Genomic DNA, 27792 nt, shown 5'->3' with positions numbered 1-27792 from the left:
AAATCATTATGATATCTATCACATCTGACATCATACATATAGTCCCTTTTATGCCCATACATGGAGATCCTTGTCTGAACCAGCCACATATATATGGGCCGTCTTCCTCCATATGGGCATTCCCATATGAAGTCCTGTTAGATATCGGCTTACTATTGATGACATCAGGGATCTCCATATATGGGCATAAAAGAGATTCTGTTAGAGTGGTTCCCATGACATCACAACATGCAATCCCTTTTATGCCCATACATGGAGATCCCTGTCTGAACCAGCCACACAGATATGGACTGTCTTCCTCTTATGAAGTCCTGTTAGATATGGGGGAATCACAGTGTCAGGCGTTATAGACAGACAGACAGACAGACAGACAGACAGACAGACAGACAGACAGAGATACGGTCAAGCTGTGAACGTTCACATACTAAACTGCGACCTATGGTCGCAATAATATGGCAAATCAGACATATTATGTCTGATTGTCTGGTGTAAGAAGCTATTTATCTACTGTCAGTAGCCTTATGGCTGCAGAGCCACTTTCCATGTGGCACCATCTGAATCAGTCTGTGGTTGGGATGACGACAATCGTTGATGATTCCTGACACAACGTCCATCATATATGCCATGGATGGAGGGAAGTTCACATCCACTGATGCAATGGCCATCCACATTGCATTGTTTTGCGGTTCCCATATATAGGCAGTCAGGAAGATCTCTGTTAATCGTCTGTAGAAGGCCTAGTACAAGACCTTTGGACCCATACTGAACTTCTTCAGTCACCTGTGAAGAGGCAGAGGCTTTGTGGTCCCTTCTTCACCACTCATTCTGTGTACATGTCCCAGGCGGGTATCTCAGTGGTGTGAACTCGAAGGAATTTGAAGTAGCTGACCCTTTCCACTGTGGCGCCATCTATGGGTGTGTGCGCTCTGTCTGACTTCTTGCTATGAGTTGTTTAGTCTTGTCGAATGTGAACGCTAGGTTGTTCTCCTGGTGCCATTGTGTCAGGTTCTCCACCTACCTCTCTCATCTCATCTCATTGTTGAGGTGAGAGAAAGGGGCTCAGGAGACAACCCTGGGGCTCCTGTTTTGAGGACTGACAATGGAAAAAAATAAATCTACATCTGCCTGTTAGATTATGTGATATCTTGTGTGCAACAGACATTTTGTTGCGCTATAAGAAAAGATCATTGGGTCACCAAAATCGTTTTCTGGGGGGCACAAAGGGGCACACCAAATCCGATGGCAATCCAGCCCAGTAGTTTTCAATATAATTATCTTGTTTTAGACCAAATTGATGTGAAATGGTTTTCTGCTTTTGGGACTGAGGAGAGTGCCTTGCATACAGCAGGTTTAGCTCATAGCTCACATACAGTATACTTTGAAATAGCAGCTGCATGTTGGGAGTGGTTACACTTCTTTTCAATGTAACTTTTGAGTCAGATATGTTCACATAATGTATGGACCCACACTTGACATTTCAACGGAACATGCCTGGTCATATTTACAATTGAATCCCAATAATTAGGCCCTAGGAGGATGCAAGTGAATTCCACAAAAGAAAAGGCATATACTTGTGGGTTTGCAAGTGGTTGACACGCACGCACGTACACACACACACACACACACACACACACACACACACACACACACACACACACACACACACACACACACACACACACACACACACACACACACACACACACACACACACACACACACACACACACACACACACACACACACACGTTATACCATTGTAGGTTTATACAAGTTTACTATTCTCATACGGCCAAACACTGTTCATCATAAAATTCATGATTTATTCATTCCATATTGATCAATGTGCATAATTCCAATTGTGGTCTTCATCATAACATCATTGATCATTGATGTGAGGGGGAAAAGTGACACATTGACATTATAGCCTATATGGACTCCTATATTGCGCAATGCCATCCTGTATAATACCAGTAAGACTCCCTAATCGGGAGATAAGCGACCGTTGGTCGCTTATCTCCACAAATATCACAGCCTCCACCTCTCACGTCATACGGGCAGCCATAGTTACACCTGGAATGTTGAATCTCCATATATGGAGATAACCTACCCATCACACAAAGTCTGACCTCACCAGCCCATACCTGGGCATGGACGACTTATATCTCCATATACGGAGATGGCCATATATGGAGATACGATGACATCACAGAGTCCACAGCTGATGATGTGGCGTGATGTCATACAATACACATACAAGCCCTATATAAAGGGGCAATTCTCACCAGGGAAGAGAGCATTCCCCACTGAGTATCTTAAGATGGTTGGATGTGATGATAAGCCACAAATAGGCCAAAAGTTTGTTTTACCAATTATCAAGACATACGGGCAGTTGACAGTTTGCCATTGTTACTCATTGAAGTTGAATCTCCATCTGAATCCCTTTTATGCCCATATATGGAGATCCCTGCTCTGAGTATCTGACATCACTAATCCCTTTTATGCCCATATATGGAGATCCCTGCTCTGAGTATCTGACATCACTAATCCCTTTTATGCCCATATACAGTATGGAGATCCCTAACAGAATCCATTTTATGCCCATATATGGAGATACCTGCTCTGAGTATCTGACATCACTGTGATGTCACCTGTTTATGCCTAAATATGGAGATCCCTGCTCTGAGTATCTGACATCACTGCGATCTCACCTGTGATGTCACAGTGACACATCACCTCAGTATCTGTGATGTCACAGTGACACATCACCTCAGTATCAGGCGTTACACGTATACATTGAGCAGGGCAAAGGTGTGACGTGTGTGACGGACGGACGGACGGACGGACGGACGGCCGGTGGAGGTTTTCATACTAAACTGCGACCTTACGGTCGCAATTATTTTATCTATACTGTATATACTTTACTGTTTGCTTAAAGGGATAGTTCAGCCTCAAAATGACCTTTATTTCTATCGAGACTTGGAGAGTTGAATTCATGGATATTCTTTTGTTTTTATCGCATTCCTAAGCCAACAATTTGAGGAGACTCTTTGTGTCTCCATAGGCAACCACTACTGGTCATCAAATTATTGGCTTAGGAATGGAGTGAACTATCGCTTTAAATGAATGTTATTTCGAAAAGATGTTGTTTAGACAGATGCTAGCGTTGATGTTTACCTGGTATCCAAGTTGCTTAATTGCTTTCTCTGCCCGTTTAACCTGTGGTTAACAAGGGTTTGTTCCACTTACTCAGATCTTGCACTTTGTTGATCTGGATCACCAAATGCCTAAATAGTAAATTGTGTGTGCGTGCGTGCATACGTGTGTGTGCGTGTGTGCGTGTGTGTGTGTGTGTGCGTGCGTGCGTTTGCATGCATGCATTCAGGGGTACCTGTGTCGGGGTGAATGCTGAAGGCTGGCACTGTAGAGTCTTTGTGCATGAAGCCATAGGTCACTCTGCCATTGGAACCCTCGTCTGCATCCACGGCGTGGACCTGCAGGACCAGCGTCCCCGCCGGCAGGTTCTCCAGGACCGACGTCCTCTCTCGATACTGAAGACACTGAAATGGCGAGAGGACGCACGGGGAAAGAGGAGACAAAAGAGACACGGCAGCCATTGAGAGGTTCAGATCAATAGCTGATTATTATGTGCAAAAAAATCCATCAGCGTGTAAGCATGATGTATGCCGATGTATGACATGATGTATGACACACACACATCCACATGTGTGTGTGTGTGTGTGTGTGTGTGTGTGTGTGTGTGTGTGTGTGTGTGTGTGTGTGTGTGTGTGTGTGTGTGTGTGTGTGTGTGTGTGTGTGTGTGTGTGTGCGTGTGCGGATAACTGACTGTGGAATTCCTCATCATGAGCACTACTATTCGATTAAAGTCGTGATGCCAATGAATTCCTCCCCACACACATTTCTGTGTGTTCACTGCTATCATATCCTGCTGTGACTCACCTGCCAGTGAGGAGCCTCCACCGGGAGGACTTAGAGCCTTCGTCCTACTCCTTCCGCCCAACACTCCCCGCTGACAGATACCACACCAGCTCGTAGGGGTACGTGCAATGACCAATATCACCCTCCCCACCCGGCTCCCCCTCCCCCCGAACACGCTCGACAAAGCTAGATGCACCACGATGGAATTCGAATCCACAACCTCCGTGGTGGCAGTCATGGACTTTACCACTGTAGATACTTGAGTATCTACAGCGCATTTACGTGAAATGAAAGCATAAAATATCACTTCAATTCAATTCAATTCAATTCAATTCAATTCAATTGAATTCAATTCGTCGTGAGCTGTCCAGTTGTTTAATTGTGCTCAAGCACTCTGGCAAAACTGTCAGTATCAGTGATCAAATCCATTTTGTTTTTAAAAATAATGTTTCAAAAATATTTTATGAAAAAATAAGCTTCATATTTAAAAATGACCACACAAAGCGTAAAATAATGATAAAATAATCATTTTGGCCATTGTAGGGCCGACACTTTGTTTACATTCTTTCTTGTCTATGTTAGACTAGGATGTAAACAAAGTGTCGGCCCTACAATGGCCAAAATGATTATTTTATCATTATTTTACGCTTTGTGTGGTCATTTTTGAACAGAAACACATACATGAAGCTTATTTTTTCATAAAATATTTTTGAAACCTTATTTTTTTAGCATCCGTTTAAAAAAAAGGTTGACTATAGCTCAAGTATTACATTGTGAAAGTTTCAAAGTACATTTGATTGTAATTATAATCAGAATACATTGCTAAAATAACAAATATTATGTCACCATTCAAGCTGAGAAGTTCTAAGTGTGGTGTATCTCTGGTGTGAATGAGTGTGTGTGTGTGTGTGTGTGTGTGTGTGTGTGTGTGTGTGTGTGTGCGTGCGTGCGTGCGTGCGTGCGTGCGTGCGTGCGTGCGTGCGTGCGTGCGTGCGTGCGTGCGGGCGTGCGTGCGGGCGTGCGTGCGTGTATGTGCGTGTAATATAATATTCTGTATTTTACGAATGGCGTCAGTAGAGAGAACAGCAGAATGTAGAGGGAAACATATCTCCCTCTCCCTCCCCCTCTCCGGGTCTACAGATACACAAGCAGCCTTGAGGTCCAGACAGACCAGGGAATAGCCTGGGAATGGGGCATCAAGATGAAAGCCCCTCTCTGTTCCTCTGTCCTGTTGCTGTGTGCCAGCCAGAGAATGAGCAGAGAACCATGCAGGAAACAGTAGCTAGCTATGTCCATCCTGCTGACAGAACTCACGGCACTGTTCTTTCTTTCTTTCTTTCTTTCTTTCTTTCTTGGCTCCTGCTTTATGTCATGGTGAATTAAAGCGTTCTGATTCCAATGTAATGTAAGTGTTCTCTGCTGCTCTTCACTCGTCACTCCCCTCACCTCTGCCTCCTTAGTGGTGGAAAAATACTCAAATGGTGTACTTAGGTAAAAGTATGAATACTGCAATGTAAAAACACTCTGTTAGGGCACGGTCATAGCAAAGTATGGTTGCCAGCTGATAAGCGGATTCTGCCGATGCAGGCTATTTTCAAATGGCCTCAATGTATATAGGGCTGAAGTGGTTAATGTACGTCTATAATAACGGCCAGGCTACACCAAGCCGTTTTGCGCGCGTCAGTACATATGCGTGCGTATGCGGGGCGTGCGCGCGTATGCGCGTTTTGGATAGATCGAATGTATATCAATTCAGCCGGCTACACCAGGCGTACGGATAACGCGAACCATGGATACGCATTCCCTAAAAATAGGAACGGTTCTATTTTTTAAGCACGCGTATGCGTTTTGTACACAGACTATCCGGTCTTCCTCACATATACTCCCTCCTTGGTGTAGCCTGGAGGATTTACGCATACACGAGCGTCTTCACGGACAGTACGCGTGTATGCTCGCATTTTCTGGTGTAGTCCGGCCGTAATCAAAATCTACAAAGTAAATAGTTACTCAAATAAATATATTTGAGTAAAAGTACAATTATACTAATTATACTATACTATACTATAGTACTATTTGGATCCGAGATGTAGTGGAGTAGAAGTAAAGGTATTGGAAATACTCAAGTAAAGTACAGATACCTCAAAATTGTACTTAAATGTACTTGGTTACTTTACACCACTGCTCCTAGCAGGTAGAGCCACAGGAAAACACTCAGGGCTTAGCGTTCCCTGGGAGAGAGTGAACAAGCTTTACTCAGCAAGGCTCCCTTCTAATCTCCGCTCGCGTACCTCGAGGGACCCAAGAAGAAGAAGAGAGAAAAAAAAAGAAAGAAAGCCGCCTCATTTAAAATTGAGACATGGACAGAGAGAGGCAGGTGAAGTCAAGCCGGGGAAAGCCTAGTGTGTTTCCCCCGCACATCCCCGCAAAGCCTTAATTAAAAGGCTGCGATGATGTACGGAACAGGCGCCGGGTCAGGCTGGCTAATCGCTCCTCCAGAGAGCGGCGCAATAAATAGACAAGACAAGGCGGAAGAGAAAGAGGATGAGGGGGTGGGGTTCATGGAGGTGGAGAGATTGGGAGAGGAGAGGATGGCAAGAAACAGAAGAGAAGAGCGCAAGTGGCAGGGGACAAGTAGTGTGTGCGTGTGTGGAGGGGGCTAATGAGTAGATAAGCCACCGAGATATACAGAGAAAACATAAAGTGGAAGTAAAACAGCAAGTAAGCAGGATTGTGTGGCAATGGAGGGAAGTTGCTGCTGATCAAACACCTTTATTGCTTTCTAACAATTGCTGATAAAGAACAAGAACAATTTAGTTTCATCAGTGTGTGTGTGTGTGTGTGTGTGTGTGTGTGTGTGTGTGTGTGTGTGTGTGTGTGTGTGTGTGTGCGTGCGTGCGTGCGTGCGTGCGTGCGTGCGTGCGTGCGTGCGTGCGTGCGTGCTCGCCTACATGACTGACTGACTGTCTCACCTTCTCAAAGACAGGTTTGTTGTTGTTGACATCGTCCACTCCCACAATGACCTGGGCCGTGGTTGCCAGTGGCTGCGGTCCGCCCGATGCGTTGTCATCCGTCGCGGTGACGTTCAGGACATACTCCACGCCCTGGAGTCGAGGGGGCGGCATGGAGCGCAGACGAATCAGACCTGGAATCAATCATTTGTTCATTCAAGATGTATTTATTCTCGAGTCGTTAAACTAATTTGCAGTGTCGTAAGTAATACAATGCTATGCAATTTAACGTCACTGTGGAAAATAAAAATACATCTAGGAATTGAAAAACAATGAAAGGCATACATGTGGCATATAAAGGTTCAAATAGAAGCCAAGACAAAATTAAAAACAGTTACATATTGTGGTGACCGGATTTGTCACCAGAGATCTAAAGCGACTCAAGGGTACAAGAGTGGTTAACTTCAATGTAGTCTGCCCAGTCATTCCATGTGGTAGGGCCACAGAAGCCAAAAGCAGATCTAATTCAGAGTTGACCATGGGCACCGTAAAATAGGAGGAAACTACTTGATCGGGTGTGTTAGGGGCCCATTCTAAAAATGCTGAGATGTAGCTAGGATCAGGGAAGTCACAAGGGGGGGAGGGGGGGGGGGGGGGGGGGGGGTGACTGAGTTACTAGGGCCCAAGGTGGAGGGGCCTGGAATTATTTTATACTTTAGCTATTGAAAAATAGCAGATATACAAGCTCACAGCACGGCACCGAGTGCCACGCTGCGAGCTTGTAGATCTGCTATTTTTGAAAAGTCGTGAAAATGTGTGCAAATCTTTGAATAATATATGTATTTTTAAGCGAACCTTTGTAACTCAAATTTTGCATCTGGGAGGTCCCTGGAACTAAATATTTTGAGATGGGTGTCCGTGGCCAAAAGCATATCATTTTGGGGGTCTTTCACATGAAAAAGTTTGAGCACCACTGACAGGTTTTTCAAAAAAAAAAAAATTAAAAAAAAAAAAAATCAAAGACTTCTACAAGATCTACAATCTCGCAGCGCGGCATGATATCTGCTATTTTTCAATAGTTAAAGCCCCAAATAATGCGTTCCCAGTCTAAATGGGTTAAAACTCCTCCCCCTATGAAGAACATTCATGGGGGGCCCGCAGGGAATACTTGTACGCAGGGCCCAGAATTTGGTGTGATACCCCTGGCTAGGACAATCTCCAAGTATGGCTTTATAACAAGAACAGATGCCAGTGCAGTTTTCATCTCTCTGCCAAGGAGGACCATACAACCTTATTATATAAAATAAAATTGTGGTACCATAACTATCACCTGTAATAAATCTGATTGATGAGTGGTAGACAGAGTCCAGGGATTTAAGAGTGGATGCTGCTGCATGGCTGTAGACTGCCTCAATAACTCTCTTCCTGCTAATGATAGGAAAGTTGTCTCTGTTTCTATATAAGAAACCAATTTTCTGTCTCAATTTGCCGACAAGAACCTCTATATGGTGTTTAAAAGTAAGTCAGAGCATGGATCCGATGAGGATGTCGTTAAGGTCGTCAGTGGTTCAGGCAGCTCAAGTTCTCAAAAAGGTGAGGTGACTCATTTGTGACAACAACCACGCTTGAGGTGAGGTGCATCTCAAGTGTAGTGACTTGTACAAGGTTTCCATTAAGTGGGAAATGTAAAAGTGCCAGTGTAATAGGACTCGGAGCCAGTGTTAATTTTGACAGCAAATTTAGATTTAGTTTTTAGTCATAGTCTTAAAAAAAAGGCTTTGTTGGCAGGCACACTTAATTAGATAGGCATGTTGAAAGCGCGGACATTAAAGGGACTACACCATGAATTTAAATCTTTCCTATTTTTGTCTTTTTTGGTGTCCCATCGGTACCTTCTATCCTCACAAAGTCCTATTTCTGACCATTGTGTCTTTCTCAGTTTATGGGCGGATCTATGTAAGCAGGTCTCAGAACAGGCTGTCAGATTTTCTACTGCTATACTGTAGTGCTGTGTTCTGTGCTTAGTGGGGTTTGGGGAGGGGTGGTCAGGCCTGAGAGAGGCGGAGAGTAGCTGGGATAAGGGTGGGGCTCAATAGCGCAGTCCTCCCACTCAGGACAAGGTGCTACTGCAGCTGAAAATGCTCTGAAAAGCCAGGCAGAAATGACAGGGGCTCTGTGTATTCATGAGTGGTAATTTAGCCTCAAATCTTTTGAAAAACGTTTTTGGGACATAAACAATATGATATTAATTATTTTTAAATGCATGGTGTAGAACCTTTAACTTTTGAAGCCTGTGCCCTCAGTTGTTAGTGCACAATATAGGCCATCAAGATGTTTTTATACCTCGGAGGTCTGGTGAATTAGATTTTCTTATCCATTTCTACTGGACTACCATACTGCATTCAAATAATCTCAACTTTGTCATCAAACTTTGCATCTAAGTAGTTAAGTGTCTGTCCTTGAACTGGTGATGAATACATTGACTGTGGGTAAAATGAAGAATGCAAATGGAAGAGGAATATAAAAGAGTGAGTCAGAGAGAGAGAGAGAGAGAGAGAGAGAGAGAGAGAGAGAGAGAGAGAGAGAGAGAGGTATGCCAATGAATTAGTATGCCAAATTAATGCAGTACAAAAGGATGCAATGTTGCAGTGTGGAGCATCCAAATGCGTCATCACTGATGTCACAAATAAATGAGAGCTGCCAAGGAGATATTTCAAGAAATATAAAACACAAATGTGTGGATGTACTTATTTGACCAACTGGCAGGAAATTAGGTGCTGATTGGTGAATTCATTGCATGATTAGCTCCGGACAAACACATAGACAGACAGACACAATATTTGGTAGCACTTTATAATAACTATACACTATAAAGCATTAGTTAAGCATTAGTAACTAATGAATTCATCATTAATTCATCATGAGTTCATAGTTTATTAATCATGAATTCATCATTAGTAAGGCATTATTTATACATTAACTGAACATTAGTAAACACAGTAGTTAAGCATTAGTAACTACTGAATTCATCATGAGTTCATACTTTATTAATCATGAATTTGTCATTAGTAAGGCATTATTTATACATTTACTGTACATTATATAACCCAGGTTCCAAATAAGGGTCAAATATATGGTGATAAAAAGTCAAATAAATGACTACCTGGTTATGCATACTGGTTTAAATAATGGTTAATTCATTGCATCATATGATTTTTGTACAATATGAGTGTTTAAAGGCCTAGCCAAGTTAGCAGGAGTTTGAGCCAACAGAATCCAGTGCTTCAGTCAGCAAAAACGAACTTTGTGGCTAACAGCTAAAGGGCCATTTATAGTTACGGATGGATGATTTTGTGTACGTTTGGGGTTGAGGAGGAACTTACGGTAATTGCGTCGACATGCATAGTTCCGTCCGTTCTCTGTGTTATATACGGTTCAATTACATACTGTATCCAATAGATGGCACCCAAATGCATCTTCCCAATGAGCAAACATGTTGATAGGCATCGGCGATTACATGCATTAAGTAAATAGCCTACAGCCGTGCTGTGAGTGCGTTCTTTCAATGGCATCGTACTCTATTTTCACTCCATAGTTGATGTCCCTGCACGCCGTCGCCGTCGGAAAATGCTGTTATTAAGCCTATTATTAATACTAGAAGCTGGGCCGCCCGTCTAGTCGGCGACCTGGCCAACTCGGGAACGATGTAAATAGGGAATGAATGCCCCGCCCTTTAATGCAAACTCCATTTCACGGGTCCTGTTGTCATAGGACCCGTTTTGACCATCTGTCTGTCTGTCGGTGTCCATTTTATGTCCATATGGAGATCTCTGTATCTGTCTGTCTGTGTCCCTTTATGCCCGTATATGGAGATCTTTGTGATGCCCATATACGGAGATATCTGTCGGGTCGAGATTAGGCCCCTGTATCTGCCCATATGCCCATATATGGAGATCTCTGTATCAGTCTGTGTCCCTTTTATGCCTATATACAGAGATATCTGTCTATATATGCCCATATATGGAGATCTCTGTATCTGCCCATATGCCCATATATGGAGTTCTCAGTCTTATGCCCATATACGGAGATATCTTTCGGGTCGAGGCAAGGCCCAGCACTGCAGTGATGTCACAATGACTCAGCACTTGCGCCCGGCACTGCAGTGATGTCACAATGAGTCTGTATCTGCCCATATGCCCATATATGGAGTTCTCAGTCTTATGCCCATATACGGAGATATCTGTCGGGTCGAGGCAAGGCCCGGCACTGCAGTGATGTCACAATGACTCAGCGCTTGCGCCCGGCACTACAGTGATGTCACAATGAGTCAGCGCTTGCGCCGATTTTGCACCGATTTCCGCATAAGGAGATTCCGAACGTTTCACGCCTATATGGAGATCTGCCCATATGCCCATTGTTGACTCATGTTGCGTACGCGATGTCAGAGCCTTTTAATGCCGATACGTCCATTTATGCCCATATATCTGTGTCCCCTTTATGCCCATATGAGTCAGCAGTGCCCATATGCCCATATATGTAGCCCATATGGAGATCTGCCCATATGCCCATTGTTGACTCATGTTGCGTACGCGATGTCAGAGCCTTTTATGAAATGATGTCACAATGAGTCAGCAAATGAGTCAGCGCTTGCGCCGATTTCCTCCGGAACAGCCTGACGCGATGTCAGAGCCTTTTATGAAATGATGTCACAATGAGTCAGCAAATGAGTCAGCGCTTGCGCCGATTTCCTCCGGAACAGCCTGATGTCAACAATCAACAATCAGCTCCGCATAAGGAGATTCCGAACGTTTTGCGCCGTTTCGGAAAAAACACGCGTCGGGTCGGGTCGAGGCCGGGCACTGCACTCCGCGCCGCGGCGGAGAACGCGCGTGCCGAATCTGAAGCCGGTGGGACGAACGGTTCTCGAGATACGCGGATTACAAACAAACAGACAGACAGACAGAGATTTGTCGCATTTATAGATAGATTATTATTTGGATAAAGTAGAACAACTTTTAAAACCAATCATAATCATTTAAAATGGTATCATGATCTGACACTGGCACTTTGCTGCTTCTGCGTTCTGCCTCCGCTGCTGCTGTGTGCACTGCAGTTGTACAAGTGGCAACAGGTCTGCGTCCTGAACGGCTTGTTCACTGTTCAGCGTTATTTGTGATTTATTTATTTTTTTACTTCCTCCTACTACGAAATGGATACCAGAAAAAAAGACGAAACATTTCTCCCTCTACTGCCCCCACGGTTGACAAAAGTTCGCCACGGGTACTTCATGTGTACGTACGTTTTTATCGGTTTTAATCCGTTAGGTTGAGTGTTGTCCGTAACGTTACGGACAGAGACAATTACGTCCGGAGCTACGGAGAGACCGGATCAAAGTACTCTCCGTCTCCGTTCGTTATGTATCCCCGCGTCGTTTATGTACTACTATGCATGGTACTTAAGCTAACTGGCTGCTGCTCATCAACAAGCCTGACCAGCAGCTGACAGGAGACAGGAGAGATAGTTTTGAACTGAGTGGGTTCCTCTCCATGTGAGGCAACACACAGACATCGGATGGCAAGCTATTGGAGACCCAGGAACTGAATCTACAGAAAACATCTATTGGACCAACTGCATGGTTTGACCAAGTGACTTGAACAGAGCTCTGACTGACTATTTTTTGGAACTGAGATTTGACTTTGAACAGAACTCTGACTAACTAATATTTTTGAACTGAGACTTTGGACCGAGCAACTGAACTGTTTTGATCATCCACTGAGTTAACTGAACACAGATCTAAGGAAGAGGAAAAGACAGTGACATTTCATTTGGAAGTTAGATATTGACAATATTGCACTGTTTTGTTACTAAAATTGATATTGCACTATTTTTGATAATTGATTGTTTTTGATATTTTATTTTATTATTTTCTGTAAAGGTTGAACTTAAAGGTCATATTAAGGTTAAAGGGGAGTTTAAAGGTACTTGCCTGCACTTTTTATTTTGAAAGCATACTTAACCTGCTGAAAATAGCTCAAATAAATAGGTCTTACCTGTTTAAATAGGCTGAAAATATAATAAAGATTGACCGGTCCTAAATAGAAATCTATCTTTAGTTTGAATTAACTGGATTAAATATTTAGTTGGTAAACTAAATAGAAAAACTGACCTAAGAACCTGCTCTAAAAAAGAAAGGTGTTGAATGGTTTTTGAGAATTTTGTCTACCTACCTCCATCATTGTAAATAGTTTATTGTATGCATACTATTTTTGCTTCATTATTTCATTCAGTAAACTTGACGTCTTTATTATTCACATTTAAGCTCTTGTCTCTGGTCTATTCTTTTAGTCACCTCCTCACGAACCTAGAAATACGGTCATTTTCTACATCACTGCTTCTATCTCATTTATAAATGCTTTATAAGGCATGAATAGTCCTCACTTTAGATGGGCTCACGGAACATACTTAACTAACGAGTAGTAACTACCTTAATAAATCATTAATTGATGATGAATTCATGATTAATAAAGTATGAACTCATGATGAATTCAGCAGTTACTAATGTTTATTAATCATGAATGTTTTGTTTTATTATTACTATGTTGTTTCAGGTGTCCGCTTTTGTAATAAATACGGTCATTTTCTACATCACTGCTTCTATCTCATTTATAAATGCTTTATAAGGCATGAATAGTCCTCACTTTAGATGGGCTCACGGAACATACTTAACTAACGAGTAGTAACTACCTTAATAAATCATTAATTCATGATGAATTCATGATTAATAAAGTATGAACTCATGATGAATTCAGCAGTTACTAATGCTGAACTACTGTGTTTACTACTGTGTTTACTAATGTACAGTAAATGTATAAATAATGCCTTACTAATGATGAATTCATGATTAATAAACTATGAACTCATGATGAATTCATGATGAATTCACTAGTTACTAATGCTTAACTAATGCTTTATAGTGTATAGTTATTATAAAGTGCTACCCAATAAATGTACCCCCATTGATTCCGGATGGGGACCCAAATGCATTTGGGTCCCCATTCGGAATCAAGGGGGATAAATTCACTCAAAATCGAATTTTTGTCTTAGGAATGCGACAAATACAAAAAAAAAATATTATTTTACTCAAGTCTCCATAGCGTGAGTAATCAAGAGAAAATAAGCCATTTTGGGGGTGAACTACTCCTTTAAGCGCTGAGTGGTGTGTCGTCCTCATACAGTACATACAGTACACCCTACTCATACCCTACTCATACGGACATACAGTACTACACACTTGGTCATTTGTTGGAGCGCTTGGCTACCGGCAAACAAGTAACAGTGTGTGAAAAAGAAAGAGCGTACAGTCGAATTGAGTGTGTGTGAGAGACCTTCGTGTTGACAGTGTCTGTGCTTTTTACATGACCACAGCGGAGCTAATGTAGTGTGGAATCTTTTCCACTTGTTTCCCTGGAGCTCATGTTTCTGAGTTATGGTCCACGTCTTCAGTGTTAAATAAATGAACTGCTAAACCAAGCAAAGGCGACACAGAGTGTCAAATGGGGAGTTCTGACCGAGAGGAAACCACTGAGAGAGCTAAACGTCAAAGTGTGGCTGCCAGTGATGCTACGAGCAAAGGTAAGCCTGCAATTACGCTGGTCCGTGACAGCTAAGTTAACGGTCTTGCAAAACAAAATGCACAGGCAATTAAAATGTCTGGAAGCTCAGACAGACAGAGACATAATGAGATTAATGCCCAGGGTATTGATTTGGCATGTGACAGTTGGGATGTGGCCCAGGACAGTTGCACATCAGTTGCCCACTTCTTTATACCAGACAGTGATGGAGGGCGTAATCGGTATAGCCAGATTTTCTGAGAGAAATAAGAAACCAGCTCAATGAAAACAAGCCCAAAAGAAGCGACTGTATGTAAAGGCCATTTGAAAAGAGCTGATCTCTATTTTTTTTTAGCATTGACGCCAAAACGTGTTATTTGATATCCAGCGCTTGGCCGACATTGACGCCAAAACACGTCAATGGTCCCTGGCACAAAATATGTTCAGATGGGAGGCACACAGACAAAAACATAGTAATCTGGGGGTCCTTGCCATGAAAATGTTTGAGAACCACTGGTTTTAACAACAGTACAGGCAACAAGCCCATAATAATCAACTACACTTTAGAAGAAAAAAAGTCACTATAGCAGCTACAAATAAATGCAGTGTCCTGCCAGCTTCCTACCCACAAACACAGCCAATAAGCTACCGGTATATGCACAGCAGCCATATTGGAGAGAAGTTGGGTCTCACTTCCTTCAATACGTCAATACTAATGATAGAACCCCATAACTCTGAGAGTGTACAAATGGAACCATTGGTACACGTTTTAAGGGGTCATTTGGAACTCCCAAGGAAACATGAGGGTCCCTCGCAGTGGTGTATTCAGGAATTAGATTCATGGTAGGCGAAATGCCAGACCCCCCAAGGGTACAGGTGACGGCCCAATCCCCCCTCCCCTGCCACTCCATGAAAACAATAGCAGAAATTTACATTCCTATGAGCGAGTGTCGCTCCCGCTCACATCTAGAGATCGCGCCTGCTTTGCAGGCGCTCACAGCTACGTTGCAGCAGTGATCCAACTGATGCGGCCCTGCGACACCTACTACTGCGTGGGGGCCCAGTCTGGCCCTCTACCGCCTACTGTGTGGGAGCCCAGTCCGTCCCTGCACTGCACTGTGTGGTGGCCCAGTCCGGCCCTGCAACGCCTACTGTGTGGGGGCCAAGTCCGGCCCTGCACCGCCTACTGCGTGGGGGCCCAGTCCGGCCCTGCAACGCCTACTGCGTGGGGGCCCAGTCCGGCCCTGCACCGCCTACTGCGTGGGGGCCCAGTCCGGCCCTGCAACGCCTACTGTGTGATGCCCCAGTCTACCTTACTGTACCTTACTGTACTGTACTTTACTGTACTCTACTGTACCTGACTGTACTTCAATGTACTCTACTGTACCTTACTGTAACCTTACTGTACTGTACCGTACTGTACCTTACTGCACTGTACTTTACTGTACTCGACTTTACTTTACTCTTCTGTACTTTACTGTTCTCTACTGTACTGTGCCTTACTGTACTTTACTGTACTCGACTGTACTTTACTGTACTTTACTGTACTCGACTGTACCTTACTGTACTTTATTGTACTTTACTGTACTCTACTGTACCTTACTGTACTGTACCTTACTGTACTGCACTTTACTGTTCTCTACTGTACCTTACTGTACTGTGCCTTACTGTACTTTACTGTACTCGACTGTACCTTACTGCAATTTATTGTACTTTACTGTACTCTACTGTACCTTACTGTACTGTACTTTACTGTACCTTACTGTACTGTACATATTATATGTGTTCTAGATCTATGTTTTCGATTCTATAGTGTTCTAGATCCCCTCTCTCTCTCTCTCTCTCTCTCTCTCTCTCTCTCTCTCTCTCTCTCTCTCTCTCTCTCTCTCTCTCTCTCTCTCTCTCTCTCTCTCTCTCTCTCTCTCTCTCTCTGTGCACCTGACCCCCCCTTCCCTCTTGAAACCTGATACTTTTGTGATGATTATGACACTTCGCTCTACAGAGGATTGCACAATAGGTATTGCGAAATAAGCATATAAACACAAACTGTACGGTACTTATGCATTTTGAAAACATGACATTAGCACTATATATTTCTGCATAATGTGCAGTTGCCTGGCATATGGTTGTGCTAGGATAGGATGCTGGACATGGTCTTCATATGTTGTGCTGGGATATGGTGGTGACTGGCATGCCTGCTCATGAATGGACAAGGAACTGGACAAGCAACTTTCGTTGTGGAGTTGGTGATTTCTAGTTTGTTTTTCAGGCAGTGTTTTTGTAATTTAGGCTAGATCAGATACACACGGTAGAGGGCGGCCTATTCTGCCTACCACTGAATATGCCACTGGTCCCTGAACCACACTTTGAGACCCACTGGTGTAGCAGAGTGTTTCCAGTGAGCCAACATGCACAATATTACTACTGGAGGATAAAATAAACTTCTCTCCAAAATGGCTGCTGTCTATTCTGTTTGTTTTGCATTCTTTCATCGATAGGCTTGCCTTTTAGTTACAGACGTTATTGTGCGCCACTGTTGTATTCTGTCACTGTCAATAAGCTTCAGTTCATCATTACGACACACAGGCAAGTAATTCAGGCCAATCTTTCCACCTGTTCGACTTGACGGCATCCAGAGATAAAAAAGCAATTTACTCAATATTCCAAGCGGATTGGAAGACTGGATGCATCTCTCCTCGGTTCTCATTATCGCTATTGTGAAGCGCACCGCGGGACCAACGGGGGATTGAATTGTTTAGCAGATTTTCCAAGAGATCCCGGGCACAACAACAAGAAATAAATAAAAAAATATACAATGAAACAAACATGATCTGTAACATAAGCCCCAATCCATACCCTACCCACGCTCTCACCACGGTGCCAGGGGAGTTTACTCTGGCATGATGGATAGAGACAGAGCCAGGAGCGGGTTGAAGAGGGAGGTTAATGTGACCATGGCTCAATAACCGCAGCCAGAGGACAGAACCTGAGATCTAGATTATAAACACTGCATAGTATCATTGTTGAGGGGTGAGAACCTTGTATCTCCAAAACCGTTCGTTTTGTATTCATCATTTCAAAAGTTATTTGAAATAGTGAAAATAGCAGATCTACAAGCACACAACGCCTCGCACCGTGAGGCGTTGTGTGCTCGTAGATCTGCTATGTTCACTAGTTTTGTGGGACATTCTTGTGTGATGAAGCAGGGCTTTACTTTACGAAAACAATGTACAAATTCGAAACAATAGAGAGATACAAGAGTGACGATATATACACTATATTGAATACAAAATATTTACTCCCCCCCCCCCCCCCCATTTGGAGCAAGTAAAGGGTATGGTTGAATTACTGAACAGTTAATTCAAAGCATTATCAAAACTTCCGTTTTGTTTTGTGTGTTGTTGGATGATTATTTTTGTCTTTTGTATTCCGTTTGTATGATATTATCTAGGGTCGCCATTTTCGCATCAGAAATAACAGTTATGTGAATGGTGTTATTGACTAAACCTGTACAAAATATATATTTTGTATTCTTATGATTTCCAAAAAACATCTAGAGGTCATCACGTGGCTCATCATTCTCGGTCAAGACTCAAGGTCAATGTCCCAGTATAAATAAAGTAATATCATATTCATACACAATCTAATCAGTCAGTTTCCATTAAAACCCTTTAATTGCATTTGAAGACAGTGTGAGGTTGTTTTGTTTTATATTATACACAATCTGAAACAGGGATATTGACCTTGTTCTCGTACAGTCAAAACACATTGGTCTTACAAGGCCAGATATGTATACATCTACGTGTTAGCAACCTTTGGTGTACATACCAATTATTAATAACCATCAAACAAAAGACTAGCATGTATAATTAATCAACAAGTCAACTGTGCATTTAGCTTGCACTCGCATAATAGCTCTGAGCCCCGTGACTCATGCTATGAATGTGAAATGTCAAGTTCAACAGCCTCATTGAAATCATATTTTACAATTCTCCAGACGTGTGCTACACTATGGCGTCAATGTAAAAACCATTAAGAAATGTCATACTACACTACAATACTGTATGTCGTCCAATGTAAAAATGTCCATCTTTCAGAATAAGCATCTGATAGGACCTAGAAACCCTGAAAGAGAGCAGCTTGTACTGTGTGTGTGTGTGTGTATGTGTGTGAGTATGTGTGTGTGTGTGTGTGTGTGTGTGTGTGTGTGTGTGTGTGTGTGTGTGTGTGTGTGCGTGCGTGCGTGCATGCGTGCGTGAGTGAGTGCGTGTGCATGCGTGCATTTGAGTCAGACATCTATCTACTGGACACGGTACATCATATTGGACAGCGCACGTGAGTGAGTACAGCGCGTGCCTGTATGTGTGTGCGGTGCAGACTGCGCACAGCATGTAGTCTTTGAGGTCGGGGCCAGCGCACATCACGGCTGTTAAGAGATGGAAAAGATGTTTCTGCAGGGGTCCGCGAGCAGCCGCCACTTCACATGAGGCAGGCTGGCACAGAGTAACGGCACAGGGCAAGGGGGGAAACGACGCGGGCACAGCTTTGGGCGTGCTGAGAGGCGGGGAGCGACACAGGGCAGGGGTGACAGAGACTGGAATGAGGCGGGGAAAGCTAAGCAGAGAAGCAGAGGAGGAAACGATGAACATGCAGTGGTGGTTATTTTCAAATGGCAGAAATGCGTTGAAGTGGTGAATGTATGTTTTGTAATAATAATCAAAATCTACAAAGTAACTTTTTTTAAGTAAAAGTACAATATTTCCTCTGAGATGTAGTACAGAAAAACATGTAAAGTACACAATAAAATACTTCAAAATTGTATTTAGGTACAGTATTGAGAAAATGTACGTCGTTACTTTACAGTACACCACGTAGAGGAGGAAAGGGTGTACGTCTTTGAGAATATTATGAAAGACTCTTGTGATCCCTATAGCATCAAATTGATGAAGTATAACACAGATGATTCCACGTGTAGGGATGGAGAAAGATAGAGAGATAGAGAGGGATAGAGAATGGCTGGTTGAAGGGGAGGGGAGGGGGGGGGGGCCGACGGGGGGAGGACAGCCAGGGTTTTCTCTTTCAGTGCCACATATGATCCACATCTCACCATGGGAGGTATAGCGGATGTAGAGCAGAGAGAGAGAGGGGGGGGGGGGGGGGGGGGGGGGCGGGGGGGGGCAGACAGGGGCGTCACAAAGAGGGGAAAGTGGGACTGAGTTACTAGGGCCCAAGGTGGAGGGGCCTTTTTTTTAGCCGCACTGCGAGCTTGTAAATCTGCTATTTTTGAAAAGTTGTGAAAATTAGTGCAAATCTTTGAATATATGTATTTTTTAAGCGAACAATTGTAACTCAAATTTTGCTTCTGGGGGGTAAATATTTTGAGATAGGGGTCCGTGGCCAGATCTACAAGCTCGCAGCGTGGCACTTGGTGTCGCGCTGTTGAGCTTCTATATCTGCTATTTTTCAATAGTTAAAGCACAAAATAATGCTTAATAATGCGTTCCCAGTCTAAAAAAAACCTCCCTCTATGAAGAACATTCATGGGGGGCCCGCCGTGAATCCTTGTACCCAGGGCCCAGAATTTGGTGTGACACCCCTGGGGACAGACATAGAGTAACAGTGAAAGGTGAATAAGTAGCAGCAGACTAGATGGACAAGAAGGGACAGGCGGAGATAAATAATGAGAGATAGAGAGAGAGAGAGAGAGAGAGATAGAGATAGAGAAAGAGAGAGAGAGAGAGAGACAGAAGGCCACCAAACAATAAGGGTCTGTTACATAACACTAGGGATCAGCTTCAGGTCAGAAACATTGGACCGAATATAAGATGGGGGGGGGAAGGGAGGGGGAAGAACGGAGGGGGAGGGGGGGGCGTGGGGGGGTCGTGTGAAGAAGAGAGATGACAGCATGACAAACACAGACCCATTATCAGCTCCAGGGGACTCTTCCATTGGCCTTGTAGTAGCAAAACAACAAAAAGAAAACAGGGCCTTTCCTCCATGCCGTCCCCATGAGGAATAAGTCTTACTTGTCTGAAATACCATAAAACCTCTAGGAGCAACACACACACACACACACACACACACACACACACACACACACACACACACACACACACACACACACACACACACACACACACACACACACACACACACACACACACACACACACACACACACACACACACACACACACACACACACACACACACACACACAAAACTGCCAAGAGGCTCCCTCGGCCAAATATGAGCGGGCCATTTATTGGCGCCAGCATTTCCCAGCGCGCTCAGTAAATATTTCCCCCAGCTCCTCCCGCATAGAGAGGGTGTTTTCGGTATTTATGGGTTTTAATAGGATGAGCGTGATCATCATATTGACTGGCCCGTTTGAATCCTAATGGGTGTGTTAAATCTCAAGAAACGCACACTGTATTCCTGGGTGAGTTACTGTTGAATTAACTTGGAGAGAGAGAGAGGGAGAGAAGGGGGAGAAAAAAACAGGAATGATTGAAGGCATTTAGGGCCGGGTGGGAGAGACTCACTGAACAGAGGGGAGAAGAGGCAATAAATGATCTTCAGCAACAGCTGAGAGAGCAAGGAGAGAGAAGGGGGAAAAAAGAGAGAGATATATAGTGTGAGAGAGAGAGATAGAGAGAGAGAAATCCATACCTTTCTATCATTATAAGAATCATAAATGTCCTTTAATGACCACATATTAGGCTCTTTGACACCAGATACATGCATCAATGTGAGATGCACTGTAATGTGAGAGTCAATCATTTTAATCTAACAGATGGTGTAAAGATTGTGAGCGTGCGTGCGTGCTTGTTGGGAACCCGTGCACATTGATTACTGAACAGTATTCGGTATTGACCAATGACTGCTATAGAGAAGAATGATAAGATCTTTGGTTATGGTAGATGCTCACAGCTCAACAGTCTCATAAGCAGAGAGAATGAGTTGTGGTGTAAAAACAATTATGATCTTCTTTCATTTTTCAAAATAAGTATAACGATGTTAAAAATACACTTTCATGTATTTGAAAGGGCTTTATTTAATTCCACCGCAGCCTTAAGCCATCGTGCCAAATAACAACCCACTGAGAAGCACCGTTTGTTGAAGGGTCTTGTGCTGTAAACTGAATTACAGTATGTGGCAACACTGTATTTTAGTTCTTGGTCACAACAGTACAAAAGAATTAAGTTAAAAATCACTATAGACGGATGCTTATTAGATACAGTATATACTGTAGGCTGACACTGTGGACAGATATGACAATTAAGTGTTGCACACAGTAAACTCCTCAGTGTTCATTAAAAGATGGGTCCACTTGTGTGAAACAAACGCATTTATAAACACCAAAGAAAGCCGGATGGTTCAAAAGGTTCTGTGACAGATGTTTTTTTTTTTTTTTTTAATGGGATATTTACTTCCTTTACTTACTTAAAGGACAACTCCAGACTAAATAACACCTAGGCTTATTTTCCTACTTATATTGATCCCAAATGACTGTCCGTGTGTGTGTGTGTGTGTGTGTGTGTGTGTGTGTGTGTGTGTGTGTGTGTGTGTGTGTGTGTGTGTGTGTGTGTGTGTGTGTGTGTGTGTGTGTGCGCTTACTCTCTGTAACTAGGCCTACGTACATACATACTGTAATAGTGCATTAGAGAGATAGAGTAGAGACATTTAAAAATCAAAATGGCAAAAAAGACAAATTATAGTATCTGTTCCTAGCCAATCAGATCAAGTTCCTCTGTTCAATGAAAGAATAAGAAAAGAAAAAACACTACTATCAGCTGACAGTGAATGTCACTGCTACTGAACAGAGGAAAATGCGGTTTGAGTAATTGAATTTGTAAAAGTCATCGTATTACCCTTTAAAGCGATATGCAGATTCGACGGAGGTGGCAATTTACAAAAGGGTCGAATGGCTATGAAATTAGTTTTCACTCTCCCTCCCCCTCTATAAGCCGGCTTCCCATTTCAGATTGCTTCTGGCTTTGCATAGACAGGCTCAGAAGCAGCTGAGCCCGTGGTTGTAAACCTCCAATGGCATTTCATAATTAAGGAACTAGACTGGTGGAAAAATACACTGCGTTCCCCGCAATTTCACTTATTAGACTGACATCTCAACTATATGACCCTGTCTGGGTTGACATAACACATTTTCTCGCAAGGGAAGAAAAACATTTGTTTGAACATTTGACAAAATACCAGACAAGGCGAGGCGAGGGTTGTACACGTAACAAAAACACAGGCGAGCCAAACATATTGTCGAGAGTGCAATTCAGTTTACAATCAAGTCGTTTAGCATACTCTCTTCTCCAGAGACACTCACAATCACAAATTGAAAGATTGGAGTAAGTACGTGGCATGAACAATAAACTACATTGTAACTGGTCAAGTACTGTAAATAGTGCATAGAAAACAATTAAGTGTTAAATTACAACAAAGTAACAAGGATAGCAAGTAGACACGAAACCTACTGGAGCATCTGTCCAAATAATATGCATGTAAATGACGTGGAGCATCTGTGAACAAGACATACTAGCATCTGTGTAAATTAACAAGTAATGTACAATACATTGGGGCCTTTGCTCTACATATAGGCTAAGGAGGCAAAGGGATAGCAGAGAACAGAACAAGAAATTAATGCAGAAAAGAAAAGAAAACTGAAAAAGTAAAGAATCCGGTGAAGTGAGATATATTGTGGAAATAGATTGCTGCTATAAGCGGCCTGCGGCTCCAGTTCTTATCCGCTTATTTAGGTACGATAACTGAGTGTGTGTTCTATGAAGTGATTGTGAACAGATAGCCTACTATATGAAGCAAAGAGACACAATGATAAATTATGTCCACAACGCTCAAATTTAGATACCGTAGCAGGTTATTGAGGCTGGATTTAGACTGCAGTCACATCTAGCCTAAATCTGATTTATTTCTCAAATCTGATCTTTTGGCCCGACTGTTCACACTGCATTTGCAATTGACCAGATCTGATCTGTGTGTTCAGACTGATTTTAACAACGTCAACCCAAAGCCAACCTGCGTCAACATATCTGCTTTGGTTACCGTGGTAACGAGTACGACGCATCATGACCTTTCTCTCTTTTTTCAAATTTTCAATTTTCCTCTGACATTGCAGATATAACCTTCTGAACCCAATTTCTGATATGTCTTCATATATTGCCTTAATTGTTCCTGTACATTTCTCATGTACTGAGACATCCTCCCAAAGTGCTAGGAGACTTTGAATTCCTCCCTCTGTCCACTGAATGCTGCTCGCCATTTCTTCTGTAGTGTAAAAGTTATGCTGAACTATTGTTTTATTTTCATAACACCCTCAAAATGCAATTCTCGCACTCTGTAATGACATCAGTGGCGCTCAGGTCAAGCTGCAAGTGACGTTTCATAGTATGTGAATTGGCTTGTTAGATCAGGTTACTGCGTTCAGACTGAGACACATCTTTAGAAATCAGATTTGAATCAATTTGAAACCACCTCTAGATGTAGTTTCTAAAAATCTGATTTCATGTGACCTGCATGTGACCTGTCTGCATTTAGACTAATTTAAGGAAATCGGATTCCAATCTTGATGTGACACAGATCTGATTCAGGCTGGATTCGGCTGGCTGTTCAAATCAGGCCTTAGACAGATGGTATGTTCATTTATCGTCTACCTGGAATCCTATAGTTTCAATGTAAAGATAGGTATTTTGAGATAAATTGTTTAGATTAATGCTAGTTCTTGGTTTACTCCAAGTTTACTAAGGCACTGTGCTGTCTCTCTGCATTTGACGTAGGCTAGGCGTGTCTGCAAAATGCCTAGATTGTATATTGTGAAGAGGAAAAGAAACCGTTAACAACTGTTGATGAATAAGAGGAGATGTGTGCCCAACCTTTCTGACTGTCGATAACAAAGTTGCCCTCCTCGTTGCCCATGGTGATTTTATACGTGATCCCATCACCGTCAGGGTCCTTGGCAAGCACCGTGGCGACGAGCGTGTTGGGGCCTGCATCCTCCGAGACGAATGTCCGATATCTGCCAACACATATAATAATAAAAACGTGATCAGGAACAAATTAAAAGGAGGCAAGATCAAAATTAAAACAATACAAGACAATAGCATGAACAAGACATCACTATATCACTTTAGAAAGATTACAGACTCTAGAGTCTAGACCTACTGTATGCAAAGATGTATTAGGCCTATCTACATTTACTGGGACCCACACAGACTAAGTGTCACCTATTTAGGAATAATACATCAATAAGGAAGCACACAGACAAAACAACATATTGAAAGATATAACAAATCTACATTTACAGGGAACCACACAGGTACTTTATGCCTTATACCTATTTAGGTACACACTTCGATAAGGAACTACAGAAGCTCAAACGTGACAAATAGCACACACATGCACACGCACACACACACACACACACACACACACACACACACACACACACACACACACACACACACACACAGTCAACAGGATAGCACAGTAGAAAGTATATTATTGTCAAGTGAGTGCGATGGTGCAAGTGAGACATCATCACTACATATTTGTCAATCTTTAAATTCATTTCAACCTTGGGGACCGCGAGGAGAAATTGTCTTTAGAAAAGGAGTTGTTAAAATCATCAGCACATAAAACAAAATGTGCAACAGTGAACAGCGAAGCGTTCCCCTTGTGTGTCCATAAATGTGTCAGGTGCAAAATAAATGCATTATTGCTACACTATCATCACGCCCAGCTCAGCAGATTTTATTGTCTCATAATATCAATCAAGACAGTTCGTTCTCTCCTGGGTCGGTCCGGTACATTTCTGGCATGGGACATAGTAAACATCCATCCAGTTCACTATGCAAATGGGAGGGATGTTAAGGCCAACGATGGGTTATTATGATTCACACCACAGCTCCAGGAAAACCCCGCCCATGGAAGCTTTTGATTGGCTGAACCAGAGCTAGGGAGCGCTTCTTTTGCACCGTGCGGAGGTGCCGGGTGGGAGGACCACCTAAACCTAACCTTACCCCTAACCTCAGTAAAACTATGCCCAACGCTAACCCTAACCCTAACCTTAACCTCAGTAAAACTATGCCTAAACCTAACCCTAACCCTAACCTCAGTAAAACTATGCCTAAACCTAACCTAACCCTAACCTTAACCTCAGTAAAACTATGCCTAAACCTAACCCTACCTGCCGACGCTGGTGAAACGAAACGAGCGGCTCCGCCTGGAGCTGTGGTGTGAATCATAATAACGCGCCAATTCTGGGCATGCACGGTACGATTTTGGAAGTGTTAATGTATTGCCACTCATTCCGTACACGTAAATCATCCACGCTGAGAAGCCAAAGCTCATGATTTACATGCTTGCACACTGTGCGGTCCGATCATCAAGCCGCGACCACAATGACCTGACAATCTCCCCCTGCTGTCCATTCTTTGGCAGTTGTCAATAAAGATTCATTTGAAAGCTGGGAAATGTGCCTCACATTTCAATGACGAAAACATGTTTATTTGATTGATCAATAGCCCGAACTACACAGTTTACATAGAGGACCTCGCTCCCCATCTGGCGACGTCTCAGCAGTTTGATACAATAGAAATGATGTAATTTGATTATTAGATTAATTATTATATGAGATTATCTATACATCTCTGGGGGGGAAAAAAGCGTCTAATTAACCCTTAAGCTCTGTTCGGGTCATTTTGACCCGTTTTAAATTTTCATTTGAAAGAAAAAGGTAGAAGTTTAAATTTTTTCCACCTGGCCTTAACACATCTGCCGCCTTACACGTTTATAAACGTTCTATTTTGCCCAGCTATCTACCGCCTTACACGTTACTGTACGTTCTACCGTTTCTGGCCACTGGGGGGCACTGTTCACTAATATATGAGACAGCAATGTGTTCACAGCTCTTTGGGCAGCCTGTGATGCTGATAAAAAATTATAAAAATGTTATTCATGTAATCAGCTTTCTGCACACCTTCTTCAAGATGGCTGCCAAAATGGCCACCATCCACATGCTGTAATTGTTTGTGTGTGTTAATCTAAAAATAGATTTTTCTTGGGGTTGATTATATTTTTCTGCCAACTGCAAGGGGGCAATGGACATCTTCTGAGAGCTTATTTTTTTTCAAAAAATGTTTAATTTTTATTTTATTTTCATTTTAATTTTTTGTAAAAAGCCGGGCAGTACTAAGATAGATTTTTTTTTAACCCTTGGCAGGCATTGTGTTAAAGATTCTTCTGTTTAACATGTAAAAAAAACATTTTTGCACTACACCCATGCTACACCCCCCACATTTGTTTTTGATCCTCTAATGCTGTTCGCAGGTCATTTTGACCCGGGGGATATTTGGTTTTAAAAAAAAACAATACTAATATAAATTTTAACTTAACAAATCATCATCATACATTGACTTTGTCTCAATTCCAAACAATCCAAATTATAGAAATGGTCAAATAAACAGTGAACTTAGAGTTGAAGCATCTGGCAAGAGAAAGCGCTGTTCAGTGTGTCCTACAACAGCAGATAGGAAGACAGACTGCTTGCAGGAGGTGCAAGAAGCTCACATGTGCCTCACATGCAGTCCGTGTTTGTGAAGCATGTGCCTCCTATTGTATACGTACACTTGTACGTATACACTAGGAGGCACATGCTTCACAAGTTCACATGTGTGTTCAGCTCTTATTTGACATGAATTTCTCACTTGGCGCCGGTCGACTTTTGGATTGACTAGCTCATTATGGACGTCCCTGCCGATAGACTTTAATCGACTTTTATATAAAAGCATTGTTTAAGCTTTTATTTGGGTTAATAGACGGAGCGAAACGGCATCCTTACCTTCAGCTGGTAACAACACGAGACCGCGAAAAAAAAGGATACGATTATGACGTCACCGCTAAACCAGGCCTTCCAGGCCTTCCCGGCGTCTGTATACGTTCCGCTGCCCATACCGATGGTGGTTTTAGACGATCAAGCATGAATTGAACAGGATTGAGCACAGATGGCGGGCCGTGGAGCTCCCATTGTGAGTCAATGGAGCGACGTCACTTTCCCATCCTTTATTCATGGTTTAAAGATGGCTTCTTCTGAAGGTTTTAGTGTTACGATGGCGCAATCTAGTGGTCTTTTTGTGGTGGTATATCATCATGGCTTTCCTGGCGTTATTAGCGCACATTCATATTTTAACTCTTATTGTGCCGATCCCGAACTAGTTCGGCTTTATTTGGACCTTATTAACGTTCGGGGTGCCGATCCCGAACTAGTTCGGC

The 27792-nt window shown here is 42.8% G+C and overlaps 1 protein-coding gene across 1 annotated transcript in view; it reads right to left on the bottom strand.

Moving 5' to 3' along the window:
- Window positions 1-27792, bottom strand: part of LOC308288878 (neural-cadherin) — a gene marked incomplete at both ends in the record, with an annotated part of 433302 nt that overhangs the window by 251653 nt on the left and 153857 nt on the right. Inside the window, 3 exons of the mRNA XM_080730353.1 lie at window positions 3392-3560; window positions 6909-7081; window positions 24396-24538. Of these exons, the coding sequence (XP_080586479.1) occupies window positions 3392-3560; window positions 6909-7081; window positions 24396-24538 (485 nt within the window). The remainder of the gene's footprint in view (window positions 1-3391; window positions 3561-6908; window positions 7082-24395; window positions 24539-27792) is intronic.

This window comes from Nannobrachium achirus (genome assembly GCF_963921795.1).
Source record: "Nannobrachium achirus genome assembly, chromosome: 7".
Taxonomy (NCBI): Eukaryota; Metazoa; Chordata; class Actinopteri; order Myctophiformes; family Myctophidae; genus Nannobrachium; species Nannobrachium achirus.
The sequence above is the reverse complement of the archived record's forward strand: the minus strand, read 5'-3'. Positions and strand labels throughout refer to the sequence as shown.